The sequence below is a fragment of the Cajanus cajan genome, chromosome 9 (assembly GCF_000230855.2).
Source record: "Cajanus cajan strain Asha chromosome 9, NIPB_CcT2T_4, whole genome shotgun sequence".
NCBI lineage: Eukaryota > Viridiplantae > Streptophyta > Magnoliopsida > Fabales > Fabaceae > Cajanus > Cajanus cajan.
The window spans coordinates 5,626,773-5,650,217 of NC_138525.1; the positions used below are offsets into that span (position 1 = coordinate 5,626,773).

The window sequence follows — 23,445 nt, forward strand, 5'->3', positions numbered from 1 at the left end:
ATGTTAATCTAATTTATCGCCTTCATATATGCATTATTGAAACACGTCCCTGACGATCAATTAGTCTTCGCGCATGATCTATTTTCCATAATTAATTTGGCAGTTTTTAGTCCTGTTATGACATATGATCAATCAAACAATCTATATCCACTACAACAAAATTTATTATTAATAATAATTATTTAATGACAATAATTTAATTACCATTATTTAATTATATAATAAAAATATTAATGGTTAATATATAATAGCAACTAAAAATATATTTATATTACACTAAAATTTACTATTAGCAACAATTATCTATTAGAAAAAACTTAAGTCGCACATCGATTAGAGATAAGATAATTAAATAGTATATAAGTAAGTAATAGTTATCATTTTATAAGTTGATTTTATAGGTTGAGTTAGACTCCTAATTCACTATTCTAAATTGATATCAAATCACCCACTATTACCAAGTTCAATAGTACTATAAAACACTTAGAGAGCAACACTTTCACCTTATAAATCTCACATCTCTTAAGAGACAAGACAATTAAAAAAATAAATTAAAAAATATAAATAGAAGAAGATCTTCATCTTACAAATCTCATATTAACTAGATATAAAAAAATATATAAGTTATGAATTTATAAAAGGAAATTATAGGAATAAATTATTTAAAGTTTTACTAGCAAAAGATAAAAGTCGCTAAATAGATAGAAAGGAGACAATTAAAAAAAATAACTTTTAATAGTTTTTAAAAGGACTATTAGAATTACTACTAAAAAAAATAAATTTTTTCGACAATTTAGTAAGTTTTTACCAACATTTTATATAAATATTAGTAATAGTATTAGGACCCTGAATACACCAACCATTATTTAAATACTGATAAAAATAATAATGATTATTTATATGACGCTAAAAAATAAATTAATTACTGCAAAAAAAAATAAAAAATTGGTGTAGTGTATCTCATATACTTTTACGAGTCTATCTATATCCATATAACTTCCACTATAATTGCTACTAAGTATGTTTTTCTAAACTTTATTAAAAAGCTATTTACTAATTTATTTAATATCCTCTTATTGTTTTTTCACTTCTTTCATTTATATTATTATTAACTTTTTTTAAGAAAATAACTATATTAAAATTACAGTCATTCTTAATAAATCAGAAAACACACATACTTTATTACAAATATTAATATTATAAATAGAAGGAAAAAATGCATTACTGTAATACAAAATAATTACCATTTTAATTAATTTAGAATAATTTTCATTTTCATTCAGCCTTATTTTTGTGGTCCCAATATCGCCATTGTACTAGTTGCAATATTATCAATGATGATTAAGAAAAACACGAAGAGAAAGCGGACCCAACCATGCTTTATTCCAAACAGAAACTGACAAATACCCAATTCACATAAAATCCTCCCCACCACACTGAAAGATGAGAAGGAGGAATTAGAGTTCTAGCCAATAAAAAAAAGAATGAAGCTTTCAAAAGCATTATATTGAACTTTCCTCACCAGCATTAGATATTCATTATTCAACCCTCATATTAAAAGGTTAAGAATTAAAATATCTTTTAAAGTTATACATGATGCAAGATTTAATACCATAATTAATGTTCTTACTTTTTATGTTTTTATTACTTTTTTTATATTATTCTAATTTTGTCGCTTTAAGGGTAAATATGCAAAGTAATTAAAACTTAAACAAAATAGTGATATACAGTTGCCAAAATAGTAAATAGGACATAGTGTGTTATTTCTGATCTTCATTGGGGTCCCAAACGTTGTACTAATATTCTTGGATATCCAAAGCATTTGCTTCGTGGATGGTTTCATCACCCTATATGTATGATGGAAATTAAGATACAACCCTTCACCATCGAGAAGGCAACGACTCAGAGTCAGAGGATAGAACAAGTATTGGGGTGTGAATCATAATCTACGACATATGAAGGAAAAGGTGGTGGAGGATAGTTCGCATAATAATAACCTACTCCCATATTTTCCATTGAATTTGTTTCCTCTTTCTGTTCGCCTTCATCATCGCCACCATTGGAAGCGTTTGCATCTGTGACACTTAAAAGGGTAGCATAGCTGAACTTCTTCCTCAACTTATTAGTCAAGCAAACAGAATCGATTCCATCTCCTGTCACCACCACTTGATCTCTGCTTTCACCTCCTAATGACACCGAATGCACACCTGTGTTGTATGCAAATATATGTGTTTAGTTACAACCACTAATTTAGACTTGAAGTTAATATCTGAAGTGAAGTTACTAACTAATAATAAACGGAAACGTGACATGCACCTTGAACGATTGCAGCAATTTTCAGTGCCTTGCTTCTGCATTTATCACTCTGCATGTGCACCTGGATTACTATTTTCTGTGGAACCAAGGAAGAATTTTATTATTTATGGAACCAAATTGTATATAGTCTATGTAATGCAATTAATGATCAATACAAGTGAGCTCACCTTCATGTTTGATAATTTAAAACAGAACACGGATTTAATTAGCTTTATGCTGGGGGAGAAGCTTAATTAGCTAGTGAGACCTATGCCTTTTGTTATATGTCTTGGTTTAACGGGGTTGGGGTCAGAGACCGTTTATATATCCACATGAAAAAGTGACTTTTGCATAAAAATATTAATTAGTAATGTTTTTCTATCATTCTTTTAAATTCTACTAAGTAAGAAATGAAATCTTCTAAAAAGACAAGTATTTCATTTTCAGGCTTGACTATAACTAACTTTTTTGATATTATGAATAGCAAAAATTTTCTTATAAGTATTTAATGTAACTGTATATATAGAATTTAAATTACAAAAATCAATCATATTGAAAGTCATATTTAATATAATATGTTAGTTGGTAGTGTATATATTTTTATGTTAATAATGCCGGTATATTTTTCTGTATTATTTGTGTTGACTCAGAATAGACATGCGCGTTGATTTTATATTTGAGTTTGAAATCCTTCTTCCATTTTACACTTATAATGGGAAATTAGGTAATGTTAAAATATGTATGTGTTTGGTTGGAAAGTGAAAATAGTATTTAAAGTTACGGAAAGCGAATGACTGAAAATTAGATAGGTAAAACCGAAAAACGCGAGTGGACTGACCGGACGTCATGTGTTTCAAAGTTCTATTTTAAAGTATATAAGATATGTGTGAATCTTTTTTGTGGAGAAAAGCAAAATTCTAGTTGTTAAGTGGAATGTTCTTAATTATAAAAAAAACATGGTAGAGGACAATGATGTTTGTTAAGCTATTGTACAAGTTAAGGCTAGGTTTATTTCTAATTTTCTTTGGCTTTTTCTTCATTAGAAAGAAGTTGACACTTTTTTTAAAAAAAAAAATTAAGTATGAAAATGAAAAGAAAAGAAAAGAAAAGAAAGTTGTTTTCCCAAACAAAAAAAAAAGACAATTTGTTTTTTCTTTTAAAGGAATTTAGATCCCTTTAACATACAACCAAATTAAGTCCCGTAAAACTTCAGCTTTCGAAAAAAAACAAAATCAAGGAGAAAGAATGTAATCACCGATTTTGATTTTAGTTGGAGAGAAAAAAATAACTTGTAATAGATGTAGAAGAGGATTCATTTTTAAAAACAGGTGCTTTTTCTTTTCTCTTTCTATGTTCAATTTTTTTTCTTCATTTTGTAATTATGTCTTATCATTCTCTTCCAACTCTAACCTTTAATTTTTTTTTCTCCCTCGTAACACTTTTATTCATAACTCTTGTTGTTTGATTGGTAGTTGCTACTAAAAATTATGAGATTGGGAGACCTTGAGAATAAGTTGATCTCTAGAAGGTTGGACCAGGAACAAGTGCAGTCAACTAAAAAGGTATATAAAGGAAATTTTTTAAAAGGAGACTCATAATTCATGTTTTTCAAGAAGAATCTTAAAGAGAAGTCATGGAATTCAAATCTTCTTTTTCTTCTTCTTATTCCTTCTAAAAAAACTTGGGAGTTGCTACGGTACCCTCAAAGATTGAGAGATTTTAATACATTTTTTTATGTAAACTTATAAAAGATTTAGAAAAATTAATTTAATTATAAAGTGAATAATACAAATTATACTTATAAAATAAAAAATAAGATAAAATTATAGATATTAAAAAAGAAAAAAATTAATAAATAGTAGAAATAAAAAATTATTAAAATTATAATATAAAAATTCAAAAATTTAAGATAAAAAGATAAAAAAATATACTTAAAAAATTATTAAAATTAAAATATAGAAATTCAAAAATTTTAAGTGAAAAGATAAAAATATACTTAAAAAATTATTAAAATTAAACTATTTAAATATATAATAATATTATTACAAATAAATTAGAATATATAAAATAAAAATAAAATAACTAAATAGTTTAAAAATTAAAAGAATAAAATATCATAAATATTATTTAAATAAAATATTAAAAATATAAAATATAAAAAACTGTACCGGTACCCTCTCAAATAAGATTGGTACCATAGAATTTCTCAAAAAACTTTCCTTTTCTTACCTCTTGTAGTTGAAGTGTTAGTAAAAGGCTAAGATCAAAGTTGTGAAGCGAAAGAATCAAGTCAAAGTCATGCAAAATCATCTTTTTTCCCCTTGCAGATTGATTCTCTAAGAGGTAAGGGAAGCTTTGTGATTCCTAAGTTTAGATTTCAAGTTGAATTTTAGTTGTTGGTGTTGCTTTAATGTTGTTGGTTGAGTAGATTTTGTGATGGGATGATGAGTGGTTGAACTTTTAGCTCTTGGTTGCCTTATGAGGAATTTATATGGCTGCATGTTATTGTTGATGATGAAATCGTGTTGTATGTGTAGTATCTATGTTGTTGATTGAGTTGCATATTGTTGGGATTTGCTTATTTTCAAGAGATTGGACAAAATTAGGTTCTACACAAGTGTCAAAGTTGATATTAACACTGGGCGTGCATGACTCCAAAGAGAGATATTTATCTTACTCACGTCGAGCATAAGATCGGTGGTGTCGGGCATGAAGAAAGAGACTTGTCTTGGATTTGAACCACGTTGGTTGTGGGTTGAATGATGTCAAACATGAGATAAGAGACTTGTCTCTACCTAGGTTCATGTCAGACGCTAGGGTGTGTTTCGATAGGGTTTAGCTGCTTGAACTGCTCATCACATGTGTTAAGAGATTTTCAAAGTTGATATGCGTGACAATGCATTAAATATAATCTTATGTGTTGAAATGTTGAATATGTTGAAGTTGATTAAGTGTTGTGTGAAATTTGTCATTATGTTGTGAGTTGTTGTATTTTGATATGATGGTTTTGATGATTATTTCCGTTGATTATGATGTAGCAGTTAAAAGGTGCTTAATCTTGATTATAGAATTCTTTTTATAAGTTTATTTTGTGTTTTTCTTGTGGTTAGAATTACGATGATCATATTATGATAGGATTAGTAGGATGACTTGTGCAATTGGAGGCTAGTCACGTTAGAGTTGACTTTATTTCTTATTGATGGCTATTTTGATGTAGTTATGTATTGTATAAATATCAATCGAAACTTAGATATATTTTACTCCTAATACTATATTTGTATATAACTTATATGTACAAGATATTATTATTGACTATATGATAAACTCTATCTTCTGATGCATATTGTTAATATTCTGCTACGTAATAGTTTATCAATAATAAATGTAGTAATCTATGGATTCGTTACATCCCTACTCCCTTCCCTTCTCTCTTTTATCTTTATGTTTTCTTTTAAATTATTTCTTTTAAGTTAAAAGAAATAAAAGTTATTGAACAACTTATTTTATTTTTAAAAGTTTTTATATTAAATTTTAACTTTAATGTAGTTTTAACAAGTGTTGGAACATATCTTATTTATTTTCCAAAAACAACATGTAGTTTCCTTGAACTTTGAACTTTCATAAATTATTGACTTTTCTATTGGGCGTTGAATGTTGATGTACGTTTAATAAATAAATAAAAAATTAACTATGGAAATGTTTATTAAAAGAAAAAAAAATTATTGTATATAAAAGTCCATCTCACAGGTATACATTGGTTAAAAATTTAAAACTGTTTTTTTCTAGCATAGTAATTCATAAAATATTAATTTCTTAAACAGTGATTTATATTGTTTTAAATTAAACACAAAAAATACAATATATTTTTCTTAAAATACTTTCGAACCACGTGTTATTAGGATAACAAAAGAAAATCCCTTTACAAATTATAATCGCGAACTTTTAAATCTTTCTAATTAATCTTTAAAAATATAACTATTATCGCAATAAATCCTTCACTAATAAAGAAAAGTGACATGGACAAATTTAAACCCAAGGTGAGTTCATAATCCTAACCATTCATTTTCTCTCTTAAAAAAATTAATCTTTCTCATATGTTATTATTTTAAAATTTAAAAAATAGATAAAATGAGAAGAAACTAAATGAAGTGGAAATATTATTCCCCCTAATTCTTGTAACATCTTCTAACTCCTTTGTGTCACTCGGATTCGTGAGGCTCTTGATGGATTTGGGCTTTCGTGGATGGTAGTTGTTGAATAAGGCCGGGCGAGACAAAAAAGTGGTTCCAATGATGTTGGATATACATACCAAAAAGAAATGAAGTTGGGCATCGTTAATTTTTGGGACTACACTATTCGCATCCCATTTTTTTTTTACACGAATATTAAATTCATACCTAAATTACTCTTTTTTCATTCACACTTCTTCTCCTGTTGGCTCACACCCCTTCTCTTTCATTTCTACTATTGTTTGATTGAATGAAAAAAAAAAAAAAAAAAAGGGTTAAAAGAGGAGGGGATGTAAAAAGAATACCATAATTTTTTAGTTCATTTTGTTGATGAGTTTACGATCGTCAAGGGAAGTTTCTAACTTAGATTGCCTGCCACGGAATCTCTCTTAAGAAGGGGAGCACACATTACCAAAATGCTTAAATATACATTTATTTTTAATCATTCTAAAAAAATTTCCTATTTACCTCTATTATTTTCTACTATCTACCGTTAAATAGGTTATTAATACGAAACTGATATAATATAAATTTACAAGATGTAGAAAATGATAAAAGTAATTTGGATAAGAAACATGATCCTCTAGTATTCAGTTTAATCCTCGTGCATGGCTTAAACTCTTCACAAGATTACAAAACAAACAGAATACAAAAGAAAAATGAACAAAAATAATCCAGGGAAATGAGCAATGACGCAATGAACAAGCTCAAGTATGCCCCTTAACTAACAACAATATATAGGAATGAAAATTCAAAACACAAAAACATAAATATAAATGAGCCAGCATGCATGGCATATAGATTGTGGTTGAAGAGAAAGTTAGGATTGTCGTTGAACGGCTTTCATGAGGAGGCTATCGTGTTCAAGGGCCATCTGAAGAGGTAAAGAGCCGAGTCCATCAGCCATGGCAAGCATTATCTGCTTCGTCTCCTCCTTGAACTCTTCTAGGTCAACCCTCCCATCCAAGTCGTGATCAAATTGCACGAACATGGACTCGTACACACGTGCCACCTCCTCGGGGTCACGCTTCACGTCCACGCCGAAGTGAGTCTCCAACACCCTCAGCCTCTGCAACTCCTTCACCATCTCCGCGTACGACAGAACACCGTCTTTGTTCGTGTCAAGTTGCGCGAAGAGGTCGCTCACGCACACGCTGAACGCTTCCTCGTCCTCCACAAAACATAATATCGTCGCACCGTCTACTATTTCCACACTCATCTTTCCTCTCGATCGGTTATACTAACTAACTTTTGTGATATTGTGTTGGTTAGTTAATAGTTAGGGTTTATACTTTATATATAGCACAAACTAGTAACTGTTATTGTTAGGGTTTGGTTCCTTCTTTGCTTTTTCTGACCGTTGTTTGTTTGCTTGCTTTTCGGACGTAGGTTTTGAATTCGAATGCTTGCCGACCAAGTTTTAAGATGTTGGTTAGTGGTCTTCGTAAAGTTGAATAATGGGTTGGGTTCTTTCATGTGGCACACATGCCAATAGGAAAATGTTTCTTCTAGAACACTCGGATTCATATTATTATATTAATTCAACGTTAAAATTTAGTTAAATAATTTAAGTGAAAGTATTTATGAGTATTATATTATTATTGTGTGCATCACTTTACCTAATTTTTGTCTTTATAATAGAACAACGTAACAAAGTAGCAGTTGATATACTGTTGTATATATGAAACAAAATGAGTTTAATTTTTATGTGTTGTTAGTATAAAAATTTTACATTATCAATACAATACATGAGAATCTCTGTGATTGAATAATAATGAAAAAGAGTTTAGTTTACACTTTACACATTATACCTATATAGGCACTGTATTGACTCAAACGGTGAGATGGAAAACATTGTTACTTATTTGGGAGAAGGATTATTGAAGGTACATTGTGATTTGTGAGTCAGTGGGTTTCCATGTCAAAACGGTTGGCCAAGACAAAACAAAGATCCCTTAGTCATCGGAGAAATTCGAGGGTGCAGCGGCAAACGAAACTAGTTTAATTTACAAGGGGCACAAAAACGATATGCCACACTCTAAAACAGGGGGAACCCACCGATTATTTCACCCATTTTTGTTTCACTGTAATAATAATGATCATCATAATAACTGTAGGGTGTTTTTCACCACTTTCGGTGCCAGAATGCTCAAAGATTAAGAAAAGGATATGCTTTTGTTGATTCGTATTTTGTTAATTGCTTAATTAGGTTGACCTCAAACGCCCACAACATTCTTTTACCGTACCCAAGTGGGTGGCTAAAGTTTATTTAACGAAATTGACTAATTGAACTTAACTGCATGCCGCCACCATGCTTTTAGGCTTCTGTTCATGGGTTAGGACTACGTTAAAAGGAAAGATGAAGTGTCAGCCACGAGAGATTATGGATTCTATTATTGGGCTTAAGAGAGCCCGCTACTGCAGTGTGCGGTTGGAGTTGGTCATAAGGCCCATCATCAGTTTTTGAAAGGAAAATTGTTTGGCTAATGATATATACACCCCATTTTCTTATAAGTACACCTCCTTTAATTTTTTTTTATAAAAATTCTAAAATATTTATAATTTTTTTTATTCTTTAAATTTTTAATTTTATATCTCTAACTTTTAATTTATTATTTTTTCTTTTCATACACCTCCTTCCTTCTTTTTTCTAGTTTTCACATGCACTATCTTGTCTTCCTCTAATTCCTCACCTATTTTAGTAGGTAATTTTAGTTTTCTCGATTTGTATATTACTCTTATTTTATCACTTCTTTCACTTTTTCACATGCACCAAAGCCATAAAACTGGTAGACGACAACATTGTAGGTACGTATAGTTTTCTCGACAATTTTTTTATCAAATTGACACAAATTTTTTCTTCCAACACTTCTTTTTCTTTTACCCCTCCAAAAACCTTACCATTAAGTATAGTGTTATGAAAAAAAACATTTTTACTATTCTAGAGTACTATGCAGATAGTGAAATTAGTGAGAAAAATGAAAGAGGAAAGGTAAAAGAATAATATAAAACTATAAGAATTAAAATTACTTACCAAAATAGGTAGAGGTGAAAAAAAATTAAGGGGGGTACATGTGAAAATAAAGGAAAGAAACATGTAAAAAAAGTGTTAAATTAAATATTAGAAATATAAAATTAAAAAATTAAAAATTAAGAACATTTTAAGAATTTAATTATTTTTTTTACAAAAAGGGGGTGTATTTATAAAAAAAAAAAAAGAAAAAAAAAGGAAGTGTATATATTATGATCTAAATTGTTTATGTCGTTGGATCTCCAAATATCTGGTGGTTGAAAATCCGAGGTATAAGGTATTTCTCCAAAGGCTCTTACTTTACGGACTTAGATTTCCTTATCTCAGTTTCTCCATACATTAATGCATCCAACAAATTGGATCCGTTAAATAAAAATCAGATAACATATTTTACATCAATAAATCAATTTTAAACTGACCAATATTTATCCAACAAATTTTGTTTTTCCGTCATTTCCTATTGTTCAGGAACCTGTATTTAGCCCAATTCATTTATCGTCTCATAATGGGCTGGGCTTAGTTGTTTATTCTCAAGGATTTACTCTCTACATTCAGCAAAATATCGGATTTAGAGAATTTTATCCTTAAATTTTGAAGTAATAAAAAATAATATTAAAAATTAATTCTTTATATAAAAATAAAATTTAAATTCTAAATTTTTAAGTATGAATATCAAATGTAATAATAATTAATCTATCAAATATTAATAATTTTTAAATATATCTTTTAAATAAAATATAAAACATGAAATACTTCGACTCTATAAGATTATTTTAAATGCATTTGTTGCCTTTATAAGTTTTGGAACACTCATTTCATAATTTTTTATTTTTTATTTTGGAATAGGTGACCATGTTGAAATAAGTGTTCTGGATCATTTCAGGAAAAAAAGTATTCTGTAACACATACATCGAAAACAACCACACAAATGATAATAATAATAATAATTTAAAGCACAAAAGCTTACCTAAAAGAAGAAGAGATGTGAAGAAGTCGATGACATAGTTGTTCCAGAATGGAACCAACGAGTGACCGAGACCATCTGAGTTGGGTGGCAAAATGAGGAAGATGGAGAAGAAGGCTGTGTGGAGTAATTTGTTAGGTGTAGGGAGTAAATCACTTCTTCTTAGAATAATAGGTTGGGTTAACCCCAAACGACGCTTAAGCAAAATTAGGAGTTCGAATCTTACCTTGTGTATGCAGCCGCGTTAAATCTTGGGGCCAGTTATCCCACTTTTCGAGGTGTGTCAAACATAGCGAGGAGATTAGTCACCGCTATCGGTGATGGATATTCCAGGATGAACCAAAAAAAAAAAGAATAATAGGTTGGGCTCAGCCCATTAAGTTTTTTGTTTATTTTTGTTGTGACGCTGCTGGGCCAAAATCCCTAGGCTAACCCAAAACCGAGAATTATTAATCGGTTAATCATTATTAGTTTTACCTCAAATTTTTAGTGTAAATCTTGAGGTAATAAGATTAACGTTGACCTCTCTAAATATACCTTTTTTCAGTCACATTCTATTGATTATATGCTTTGAAAATATGATTGTATACCACCTTTTGAGTATTTTTGCAATTTTTTAAAAGAATGTAAAATTATTTTTTTTTTAAATAAAATGGGTTGATTTGAACATAACATTTTGCTAATCTTGTGTTTTAGGAAAATGAATGGATATGATATCATGCATATTTTACATTCTTTTAAAAATATGTTAAATGATTTTGTTTTAATTTGAATGTGTTGATTGACTAAGGCGTTCCCATACCTTGTTATGACTTATGAAAAGTTAAAAACATATATATAATAAAGATAAAGGTTAAAGAATTACAATTTTGAATCCACTTCTTTTATATATATAAGTAGGTTTTAATCTCAAACTATTAATTTGAAAATTAACTTCAAAGATGAAAACAAACATTATTTTTTTACCCAAAAATATAACTAACATTATTTAAGCTGTAAATTATACTTATATCTTTACAACGCATCCTTATTTTGAATTTTGATCGAAATAGTATAAAGAGAGACATGGGAGAAGATTAATTTGATGAAAGTATTACAAGATAACTGACATCTATTAGAGATAGAGAGAAAGAAAAAAAAAAAAAAAGGGAAAAAATTGTATAGTTATATATCAATTGTCATGAAATTATGTTAAAAAAAAAACTAGAGGTTTTGAATTGATATTCTATAAACACAATTGTATTAAATATTTAGATAAAGAAATATGTACTCATAATAATTTTATTTGATTTGAACAAAATTAATTGTATTTAATAAATAATACATGTGATTTATAAAATAATGTATTACTAGATAATAAAATAAGAAAAAAAATATGTATTAATTTAATATTATAAAGGTATATTTATTATTAGTTAATTTTTTTACATATAAAAACAACAACTATACAAAGTCAAAATATACATGGAACATTGTAGTTGGTGTGAATGAGACGAATGAACAATCAAAATTGCTGCCATATGATTCAATTCGATTTTCTAAATTAATTTTTAATTGATTTGAGTCCATTCATCTAGTTTTTAACAGGTTCTTTTACATATCTATTTTATGATTTTTTGGATTAATTAAGTGACTAATTTCCAGTTTAACCTGTCAAATCGATCGATCAGATTCGATTGTCACAACGCATGCTAAATCCCTTATTTTTTTCTAATTAAATTGCATCGCATAAATTCCTTGCCTTTTCTAATTAAATTACATCGTATAGTTAATAGTAACGTACCTTTTATGAAAACTGGTTAGTTTCATTCTTGTGATTATTAATTGTCTTTTTTTTTTTTTTTGTCGTGGTTAGGGGGTTAAACTTTTTAGTGATGAGTAATTAAAGATTTGGTCATGTGAAGAATTTTGATTCTTAATTTGCTTGGTCGGTGAGTTTCCTTAAATGTTTGCTCCACAACTTTATACTCTGGAGATCAATTTTATAACAGTTGGGAAAATTGTGTTAGGTCAAGTAATAAAGGACTTAATATTCCAGCTAATCCATTAATGATATGTGGATTTATTTTCCACCTTGAGACCTTGCAATTGAGATATGATTTATGGAGTTATGTTAATTTTCGACCTCTGTGGATATCCAACACCACACATTGCTAAGAATGGATTAAACGTTGCAAGTTGTGGAATTAATTTATAGCTAGCTGATATAGGTATGGGCAATTTCTTTGTGCTTAGAAGGTTGCATGCAAGTAACTAATAGACTCATAAGATGTCTCATCATTTATCCACCCATGTCACCCTCTTTTATTTATTTATTTATAATAATAATAATTATTATTATTATTGTTATTATTAAGGTGGTAAGATCATTAAAATTTTAAATCTATAAAAACATATTAATTATTAATTTTTATTAAACAAAAAGGTTAAATATGAAAAACAAACTTAATATATAACTTCCACATTTTAAGTAAAATAATTTATTTTAAAATTCGCTTTTAAGTTTCACTTATTATTGGTCAGTCCTGTTTATTATAAATAATTATCCAAATAATATATATATATATATATATATATATTAAATTTTAGTATCAAATAATATAAAAAAAATTGTTTTTTTGGTAGGGCTGAAATCAAAAGCGTTAGTTACTCTTTTATTTAATTAATCTCAAATTTCTGTTTGATTATTTTTTTATCTTAGTATTTCGGGGTATAGGATGTATTTAGCTTTAAAAAAAAAAAAAAGAATTTAAGAGTTTTATATAGTCACATATGACCAAATTTGTCCTTCACTCGGATAAGCCCATTAGTAACTTTTATTCGGTCGTTTTAGCCCAATACTACTTTTTATTAGGCCAATTTAGCCCACCACTATGTTAGTATCCAATTAATGTTCTTAAACGCCGCCCTATTCGTTGAACCTAACAAATTGCCTGTCCTATTTAAAACATACTTTAACTTTACCTGTTTGGTCTTTTTTTTTTTTTTTTTTTTTTTGAAGTTATGTCAATTATATAATTTTTTAAAATTTAAATTTTATATATATTGTTGGTATGAAATTATTTATATTCGCACATTTTTTTCTTCTAATTTTTTTGTTTCTTACGACCCTAACTCTTTTATCTCTTTTCATCATATATATATATATATATATATATATATATATATATATATATATATATATATATATATATTTTTATTGTGCGAATAAAGTACTACTTTTTTTTTTCCTTTTCTTTTCTATTTAGCTCACTGTAGAGTATCGTTATTAACAGGACAACTCTTCTGATCACAAAATAATTACTTGCTAGGAGATGTTAGGTTTTGCATCATTTGCAACTTATTATTTCAATTGATTCTGGTAAGGTGTGTCCCATACCTAACTTACATATTTTAATTTTAATCGTTATTTTCATTTGCAACTCTTCGATTCGATCTTTTAATAACACCAAATTAACTAATTTTGTTAAAATTAAATAAATTAGTTAAATTATATAGTGTATGTTTGGAAAATCGTTTGCATTAATTCAAACGGAAAATTTTGTTTTCTAACACATGCAAATAGGAAGCAACAAGTTGTTGCTTTAAGTTTAACCACCATTTGATTCCTTTCAAGAATCCATACAAACACACTCTTATAATAACGTACAATTATAAGTAAATGAACAATATATAAAGTCACAAAATCACTTTTAAACTCACATATTATTTTATAAGCTGTTTGTGAAAAAATCTAATTGTTCATATTTATTTTTCTCATTACCCCATAAAAAACGTCATTTTCCATTAGATTATGGATGATTAAAAAGGTGTGGTTTATTAATGTAAAAAAAAAAAGTTTAGTTTATTGGACAAGTTTACTTAGCCCTTTTTTAATAAAAAAAAATGGGTTGAGATATAATTATAAACCCACTAGTTCATTTTGGTTTAAATTTTGACCCATTTCATTTAGTTGATATTGTTTTAAACATTAATACACACATATATCTATATATATATATATATATATATATATATATATATATATATATATTTAAATTATATTTAAAATAAATGAGACTCTTACTCAATCAACAACTTACTAAATTAAGAAAAAATAATTTTATTGAAGGAAATGTTTTGTAAAAAATTAATTAATGTAACAAATATTTTAAGTAGATTCTTATATATATAAAAAAAAAGATATAAATAAATTTTTTGATTAAGATCTTAAACCAAACATATATACCCCAACTAGAAGTGTCCAGTATTTATTTATGTGATGGTTGTAATAATAGCAGCACTCACATTGACATTTGTTTAATTAATGTGATCTAATCTTTTAATTGACATTTTTTTAGCATGGATGACAAGTCAATGCATGATTCAACTTATGTAGTTGGGTGGAATGCAAGATGTAGCGAATTTGACCACAAAAATATAGGGCAATTAATAATGGTTATATTTAATGCATCGACATCTAGTTAAAAGTATTTTGTGTGAAGTGAATAATTTGGGAAGCAAATAAGTGAAATAACCTGTATCTATTTTCTCATCATTTTTTTTATTTTATTTATCATTTAATTTTCTAATCCAGATTAAAAAAATTAATTTATATTAAAAATTACTTATAATTTATTAATATCGTGTTGTATCATTTATCTCTCTCATTTTTATTTTGACATTTCCTACATTATTATTTTTCTCTTTTCTTAATAAAGATATAACTAAAATAATAATTAATGAATAATATTTTAATATTTTAAAATGATAGATAAATAAAATTTCTTTGATGTAACAACTTTTTTTTTTTAAATATATATATAAGGCAAGATCGATAAAAAAAAAATTAGAATGCGAAGAGACGTACCAGATACATATAAGAGACTTTTTAAGTTCTTTTTCATTTCCTTATCTTATTTTTTTTTTCTTTTTATTGTTTTTAACAAAGTATTATATAGTTGATGCTTTTATAAATAAAACAATTTTCTGTATAAAATTAAATTATTTTATAAAAACATCAACTAAATGTGCAAAAAATGCAAAGTTTGAAGAATATATTACAATATTGCAATGTCTCTTCTTCAACTCTATGAGAAACATAACGTTAACAAAACTATTCTGTATAATTTTTAAAAGGCCGGACTCAAAAATGCTTTAATAATTAATTATGATTAAAACTATTAGAAGAGATTGAATTCAATTCTCTTATATGTTTAATATGAATGAAGTAAATGATCTGTAATTTCGTTAAAAATTCTTAAAAAATATTAATGATTGACTCTATTTTTATATAAAGTTATATTTTATTTTAATATAATTTTTTAATAAAAAACTATTAAATGTGTATTATTAAATATATAGTTAAAATAAAAAAATTTATTTAATTTCTAATTTAATTTTTTTAGATATCGATTACCTCTTAAAAGTAATTTTATTGGTGATATTAGAAAGAAACTTATATTCTATATCAATTAAAAATAAAATAATTAATAAATACATGAATAAAATTTTATAAGATTAAATTAGAAAAATCTACTATTTTAAAAGATAAAATTATAGTCTCTTTTGGTTTGAAAGATAATAAAACTCAGAAAATTTAGTGCTAGCCTTGGCCGACGCTACGTGACAAAAGTAGATATCATGGATGTTCAAGAATGACGACGACACTGGCGACGAGAATTCACAGCAAATGGTGATAAAAAAAGGAACGAGAGCAGCGCAGACCCAATCACCATAATTAAATCTTGTACTGTTTTCAGGCAAATAATTCTGAATGAAAATTTTGATAAACTCTTATATATATATATATATATATATATATATATATATATATTTTAAGTGATATTATGAATATCCATCTCAATAAGATTGTCATGAACTCATCCGATCCATCGAGCCGTCCTAATTCCAAATTCTTTTATGAGTTTAAAACTAAGAAACTAAAATAATATATTTTGAGAATGAGTTTGAGTTATATTTTATATATTGTTTTAATTTAATTTAATTTATGCAAGTAGTTATATATGTAAAAAATAAAATAATTATTCTTGAACATATATACATACTTAATATAAAAGAAGTAACTACTATATACAAGATAAATGTAGTCGTCGGTCAAGTATTTATACAAGATCTAACTATCTCAAGGTAACAACATTAAAAGAGAGCCACCTTTGACATGACTTACCACCAAATAGTACCCTCATCGTTATAGTGCTCAAATCAATACTTTAACATTGGATTTTTGCCAGCTCAGTTTATTTCCATGACTATAGTATTGGATCTTTGTTAGTCCAATTTTTCTCCACAGCTACAACGCTCAACCACGAGTGCAATGTTGGATCTCTGCCATCCCATTTCCACCATGACTGCAGCGTTGAGTGCATAAATTTTTTGCACTTTTATGGCTTCCTCCTTCATTTCTCACTTACTCTCAACGATTTCTCTCCATAAACACCCTTTACAACTCATTTTCACTACTAGATTCATTCATACAACTTAAAAATGTCATAAAACATCACATGCATCCATCAAAATACCAAGATCACCCATTTTCACTCAACTTATTCAAGAATATCCAAAAAATCCAAATGACATGCAACCTACTCAACTCAACCAACTCAGTCACGAATTACATCTTTGATGATGATCTAACCACATGCAACTCAAAATATAATAATGATTCGAGTTCAAACTTCCCGTACTCTTCAGATAACCAAAATTTGTCATGATGGGAAGAGAAAAGGAAGAAGCTCTGCTTGCTCTGTACAGTTTTGAAAACAAGTCGTAACTCAACAACTCAAACTTCTCCACTACTCTAGCTAACTCACAAAAAAATAAGAGAAAAAGGAAGAAGGAAGAACTGTTCCAAGCCTCTTAACTTTGTAATTAGCTCTAAATGAAAGAAAAAGACTTGAATTAAAATTATAGATTTTATTTATGCATTAATAACTTTTAATTTAATAATAAAACGTTATAATTTGATGTGAAACTAGTAATTGAGTGAAGTAAGCCCATCTAGACTTACTCCAAGAATAAATCTAACTCAATTCTGAGTTCAGGGTTTAAGAATTAGTTTTAAGTTGATTCCAAAAAGAGAAGAGAAAAAGGAAGAAGGAAGAACTGTTCCAAGCCTTCTGACTTTGTACTTAGTTCTGAATGAAAGAAAAAGACTTGAATTAAAATTATAGACTTGGTTTATGCATTAATAACTTTTAATTTAATAGTTAGACATTATAATTTAATGTGAAACTTTAGTAATTGAGTGAAGTAAGTCCATTTAGACTTATTTCAAGAATAAATTTACTTAAATTTACTTTATTTAATAACTCACATTTTATATTAATTTTTAATGATCTAATTGTTAAATTAAAAATCTGTAATTTATAAATCAAGTCAGTAATTAAAAACTTTTTAATATTTCGTTTCATTAGTTAAAATTAATATATAAAATATTTTTAAAATTATTTATTAATTTAAATTCATAAAAATAGTATTTAATGATTTTTAATTTTTTTTAAATTTATAATTTATTTTATATATTAAAAATTATTAATTCAACGATTAAAAAATGAATCATTATATCTCTTAAAATTAATAATTATTTATGATCCGTACGACATAATAATTTTCTTGTTAAACAGAGAAATGGTCGGTTAGGGTGATTTATGATGGTGAGGCAAGTGTCAGGAAATGGGGTCAAAATTTTCGTCCTCCCCCTATTAAGAAGTTTGCAATATTCGGTTCACTGGTTTTCTCATACTGAAAAGCGTGGAGCCAATGGTACGGTGCTCCATCACACTCGTCATCCAATTGGTTGCACACTTGTACATACAGCAATCAACTTGCACGAGCGTTTAGGCCCACTTTAATGTATTCAAGCAGTTTATCAATTCACTTTGCGTCTCTATCTTATATACATATTTATCTTGTCGCTTAACGTGAGTGACAAGAGATTAATGTGGCTTAACGAAGTCAGGCTCGATAATGAATATAAAACAATGTATATTTATATATAATCAAATAAAGATATACTTATCGAAACAAACGACAGTTTTATTAATTAATATATTACTTTTTAAAATAATTTTTACTAAAATACACCACTTTATCGATAATTGACACAATTTTCAAATGTTAAAATTATAGTCATTATATTAATATACGCTGATATAGATGATAATAATTTATATCTTTTAATTAAATTATCTAATACCGAGAGTTTTACACATGTACATGTCTTCATATTAGTAAAATATTGTTTATTTTGAACTTAAGTAATCATAGTTTTATTTTTAGAGATTACCTAAAAAGTCTTTTAATAATGAAGATTGTGTGTATATAAATTCATGTTTATGTTCTTGTTTGAAATGATATAAGACTTTGATTGTATCCCAACAATCATCTCCTTAAACAAAATATTGTAGTTTACTTCAGTTTGGAACGAAAGTTCACATGTATATTCGGTAGTGACCCATAGAACTTAATTACGTTTTAAGTACTTATGCGGTCGCTTTGTCGTTAACTTATGATAATAAACATGTCTTTAACCCTTATATTATTAGGAAGACTCTTCCATATATAATACCTCACGATAGCAAGACACACCTTATAATCTTTCATGTTACTAGGAAAACTCTTTTCTATATATGGATCCACCATTGAAAACACTTCTGACACAAGGATCCTATAATTATCCAAGATATCATCTAAGATTATTATTTAAGCTTATAAAGACACAAATTTCATGTCATCATCGACTTCTTCATGCTTCGCATTGAGAGTATTCTTATAAATTGTTCATGTGAACTAACAACTTTACACACTTTAACTCACTCACAAGCTCTTATATGAACGACACATCCCTCATGTTTGTTTAGGTTCTCTGCTTGCCTAATTATTATTTTAAATATATAGTGATTAGTGCGTGAGAGTGTTTGCAATTACTACCATTTTGTTAGTTTTAACCAATTGGTGTTTTCGCACTCAAACAAATTATATCATTAGTTCTTATTTATTATTTAATTAATTTATATATTTTCAATTAATATAATTTTTATGGAATAAAAAAAAGTATAATAAAAGATTCAAAGATCTATAAAATAATTTTTTTATTACATTTCTTAATTTAAAATATAACATTCGGAATCATTTTTTGCGCGAAAAAAAATCGTGGCTCCATTTATTCATTTATCATTGAGTCACCTGACTTGATCGCCTGAATTGTCTTTCGCACTTAATAACATAACCTACTGCTGCATGGGCAGCATCTCATAATAAATGCATAATCCATTATTGGAAAGAAAAAAATGATTTTTCTTGAATTTTTTAAAAGTAAATACTCCTAATATTTTTTTTACATTCTTAATTAATTAAAATTTGTAATTTTTACGATAATTATTTTGTAAAGGGAATAATATTTTCCATACCTATAATATTCATGATTAATGTAACACCTTTAAGATTACCATACATACAAACATATATTATAAAATAAAATAAATATTTATATTTAATTATAACACCAAATATAATATTGAATACCCCAAAGTGCTATACACTTATAAATCAATAAGTACTTCACAAAAGAAATAATTATAAATCAATGAGCCTCATGCAAGTGTTTCTTAATTGTACAACAAAATACTAAGGGTGTCCTAACATAATGCTAAATCTACAAAATGTAAAATATAAGTTTCTTTTTCTTTTTGCTTCATCCCTTGCTTATTATGAAGATAATTTAAAATAAACTAGTTAGACAAGGTCTCAACGTGTTTCCTATAACTATAACATATAACACACATGTTATACATAATTATATAACATGTTATCAAAAATGTGTAAATTAACATAATATACTCATAAAAAATTGTTATGCGTAATTATATTATGACATACTTAACATTTTTTTGTACATATTTATAGCATTAAAATGTGTAAGCATTCTCGTAGTTATTGTGACCTTCCAATTTCCACTCACTTCATCATTTTATGTAAAACTAATTTGAGTATTAAAGTTCTTCCAGTTGACCACAACAATATAGAATGCGGCTAGCAGAGAGTCACTGGTGTTTCTAAATTCTATTCAAAATATGTTTACTCTTGGACTAGTGTTGAACATGTAAATCAAGACATTATTAAAGTAATTAATAATAATATAATTTAACTTTAGGTCTAACTCAATTTTAAAAATTAGATCACATGGTTTGCTTCCTAATGAATTCATCAGGATTCTCGAACAGGAATTTTGTACAACTGAATATTTGTTAATAGTCTTATATAATGACTTGATAGGTCTAGTAACATTAGTTAAGATAAAAAGCTTATAACTTTTTTAAATTGGGTTGTTCAAACATAATATTCAAACTCAAGCTAACGTATTCATAGATGAGATAAACTCTTATACCATATACTGCTACTAGACACTTCAACATTTGCTCAGAAAATTAATTTTGATGGTATATTGTATAATTACTTTTTTAAAGGAATTACAATGAAGAATGTGAAAAAACAACCATTGAAGCAAACATATTGTAATGTAAGTATATAACGTGTAAAGTTGATTTTTAGATATGAATGATATAAGATTCTCTATATCGAGTTCTATATAATTATATCCTTTTATCTCTATCTTGAAAATTTATATAGGTTATGACTTAAGATAGTCTCTCATGAACTCATGCTAAATGTAATAAAATCATGACAGCAAACTAGCAGCAGCCGTCTTTACTTCACTTTTCGGTACATAGCAAGTGGATACATATATATATATATATATATATAGCAGGTTGATACAGCTACAATAATTGCTCTGCCTCTGCTTCAATTTCATAGCATACAACTTTTTACCATTTTAAAATGAAGAAGGACATTGAACGGGAGATCAAGAACAACTCTTCGGTTCTTAACTCTTTAGATAAGACTGAATTAATATGACCCTACTGCGCCAACTACCAAGTTAAGACAAACCTCCATTTTTCTCTCTCCTTCCCTCCTATATAAAGGATATGCATTCCCACTAATTTTCTCATCCTTTCATTACCAAACATATCTCATTTGAGTAAATCTGTACGTTGAAGATGAGCTCCAAGATGGCAATACTGATCCTAGGCCTGTTGGCCATGCTCCTTTTGGTCTCCTCAGAGGTGGCATCCACAAATTCAAATGAGGGTAAGCTATACATCATTTTAATCGCCTTAGATTCTCATAAATATTTTAAAGGATACTATTACTATCACTGCATTGTTTTATTAAAAAAAAATAATCATTTTTTAATTCTTATTTAACGTACCTAAAATATTTGTTAGTGAAACTTTTAAATTTATAACATTACAAAACAAGAGGTTTCATAATCCTATTCATTCCATCATAATGGACATCTTTTTCTATCTTGCTCATGCCTTTTCATATCGTAAATGGTTCGCTAACTTTGTTTTGTGCTTGTTAAAGAAACAAATGGAGTAGATGATGCCAAATATCCTGGTGGAGGCTACGGTGGTGGTTACCCAGGCAATGGTGGTGGTTACCCAGGCAATGGTGGTGGTGGCTACCGTGGTGGTGGTGGTTACCCTGGCCATGGTGGTGGCTACCCTGGACATGGAGGTGGCTACCCTGGTCATGGCGGTGGCTACCCTGGCCACGGTGGTGGCGGTTACCCAGGCCGAGGAGGAGGGTATTGTCGCCATGGCTGTTGTGGTGGTCGGACATATAGAGGAGATTGCAAAAGGTGCTGCTATTACGCTGGTGAAGCTGTTTCTGCACAAACTCAGGATAAGACTCACAATTGAGACAATGTTGTCGACGCGGATGTTTCATAAATAAAATTAATCTCGTCATGAGAGGCATGGATTGCCATGACCTTTCTCACCACTAGAGATATTTCGCTAGTAGAAATAGCGTTTATGAATAATATGTCCTTGTGCTTGTGTGATGAGTTTAAGAGCAAAGTAGAGAGTATGTATTGTACAAGTTCTACTTTGTACTTAGTGTCGTGAGCTTTACTTCTACTGATATTATATATCATCATCGTTTATATCATCCGTTATTTTTAAATTTGTTCTTTTCTACTATCATGCTGCCGTAGATTATGCTTATAAGCCATATCTATTTATTCAGAAAGCAGAGAACTCCTAAAGTTCAATTGAACAAGGGTCAATGCCGCAATTAACTTCCCCTAATAAATATGGCTAATAAACTTGGATAGTGGATAATATATATCATGGCGACAGTACGAGTAGTCAAGGCTTAGTCAAAGATATTATGGCGAAGACTAAATTGAAATTAGAGAAATAATATGTTACTCATCTAATTTGAGAGGGTACCGGTACAATTTTTTATATTTTATATTTTTAATAATTTATTTAAATAATATTTATGATATTTTATTTTTAAAATTTTTAAATTATTTAGTTATTTTATTTTTATTTTATATATTCTAATTTATTTGTAACAATATTATTATATATTTAAATAGTTTAATTTTAATAATTTTTAAGTATATTTTTATCTTTTTACTTAAAATTTTTGAATTTTTATATTTTAATTTTAAAAATTTTTTAAGTATATTTTTTTGTATTTTTTTCTTAAATTTTTAATTTCTATATTATAATTTTAATAATTTTTAATTTCTACTATTTATTAATTTTTTTTTAATATTTTTTAATATTATTGAAATCTTATAATTTTAATTTCTATAATTTTATCTTACTTTTTATTTTATAAGTATAATTTGGATTATTCATTTTATAATTAAATATTTTTTTAAATCTTTAATGAGTTTACATAGAAAAATGTATTGAAACCCCTCGATCTTTGAGGGTACCGTAGCAATTTCCAAGTCGAGTTGAAATATTTTGTCTAAAGTAAAAGTAAAATTACTATAATTGAGATTAAGTTTAATTAAAAGACAAGAAGAGAGATTAACAATGAAACGATGAATCATATGC

The 23,445-nt window shown here is 27.6% G+C and overlaps 3 protein-coding genes across 3 annotated transcripts; 1 reads left to right on the forward strand and 2 right to left on the reverse strand.

Annotated features, from left to right (window-relative positions):
• Positions 1-1,700: 1,700 nt before the first annotated feature.
• LOC109806717 (heavy metal-associated isoprenylated plant protein 47) lies at positions 1,701-2,816 on the reverse strand. The gene is made up of 3 exons (XM_029272877.2): positions 2,484-2,816; positions 2,317-2,392; positions 1,701-2,207 (listed from the first exon to the last, which is right to left on the reverse strand). The coding sequence occupies exons 1-3, from the start codon at positions 2,487-2,489 to the stop codon at positions 1,909-1,911; spliced, it is 381 nt and encodes a 126-aa protein (XP_029128710.1). The 5' UTR covers positions 2,490-2,816; the 3' UTR covers positions 1,701-1,908.
• Positions 2,817-7,085: 4,269 nt separating this feature from the next.
• Positions 7,086-7,800, reverse strand: LOC109806639 (uncharacterized). Its single transcript, XM_020369111.3, has one exon. It carries the CDS (start codon positions 7,741-7,743, stop codon positions 7,345-7,347), a length of 399 nt encoding a protein of 132 aa, XP_020224700.1. The 5' UTR covers positions 7,744-7,800; the 3' UTR covers positions 7,086-7,344.
• Positions 7,801-21,511: 13,711 nt separating this feature from the next.
• On the forward strand, positions 21,512-22,537 carry LOC109795016 (uncharacterized). The gene is made up of 2 exons (XM_020354422.3): positions 21,512-21,670; positions 21,950-22,537. Exons 1-2 carry the CDS (start codon positions 21,580-21,582, stop codon positions 22,285-22,287), a joined length of 429 nt encoding a protein of 142 aa, XP_020210011.1. The 5' UTR covers positions 21,512-21,579; the 3' UTR covers positions 22,288-22,537.
• The last annotated feature ends 908 nt before the right edge of the window (positions 22,538-23,445 follow it).

Bases quoted from the DNA above. Each gene is read 5' to 3' on its own strand.
- LOC109806717 (XM_029272877.2), bottom strand. The intron at 2,208-2,316 runs GTGCATGTCACG...CATACAACACAG, and splicing joins AATTGCTGCAATCGTTCAAG to GTGTGCATTCGGTGTCATTA.
- LOC109806639 (XM_020369111.3), bottom strand. From the start codon at position 7,743: ATGAGTGTGGAAATAGTAGACGGTGCGACGATATTATGTTTTGTGGAG.
- LOC109795016 (XM_020354422.3), top strand. From the start codon at position 21,580: ATGAGCTCCAAGATGGCAATACTGATCCTAGGCCTGTTGGCCATGCTC. The intron at 21,671-21,949 runs GTAAGCTATACA...TGCTTGTTAAAG, and splicing joins ATCCACAAATTCAAATGAGG to AAACAAATGGAGTAGATGAT.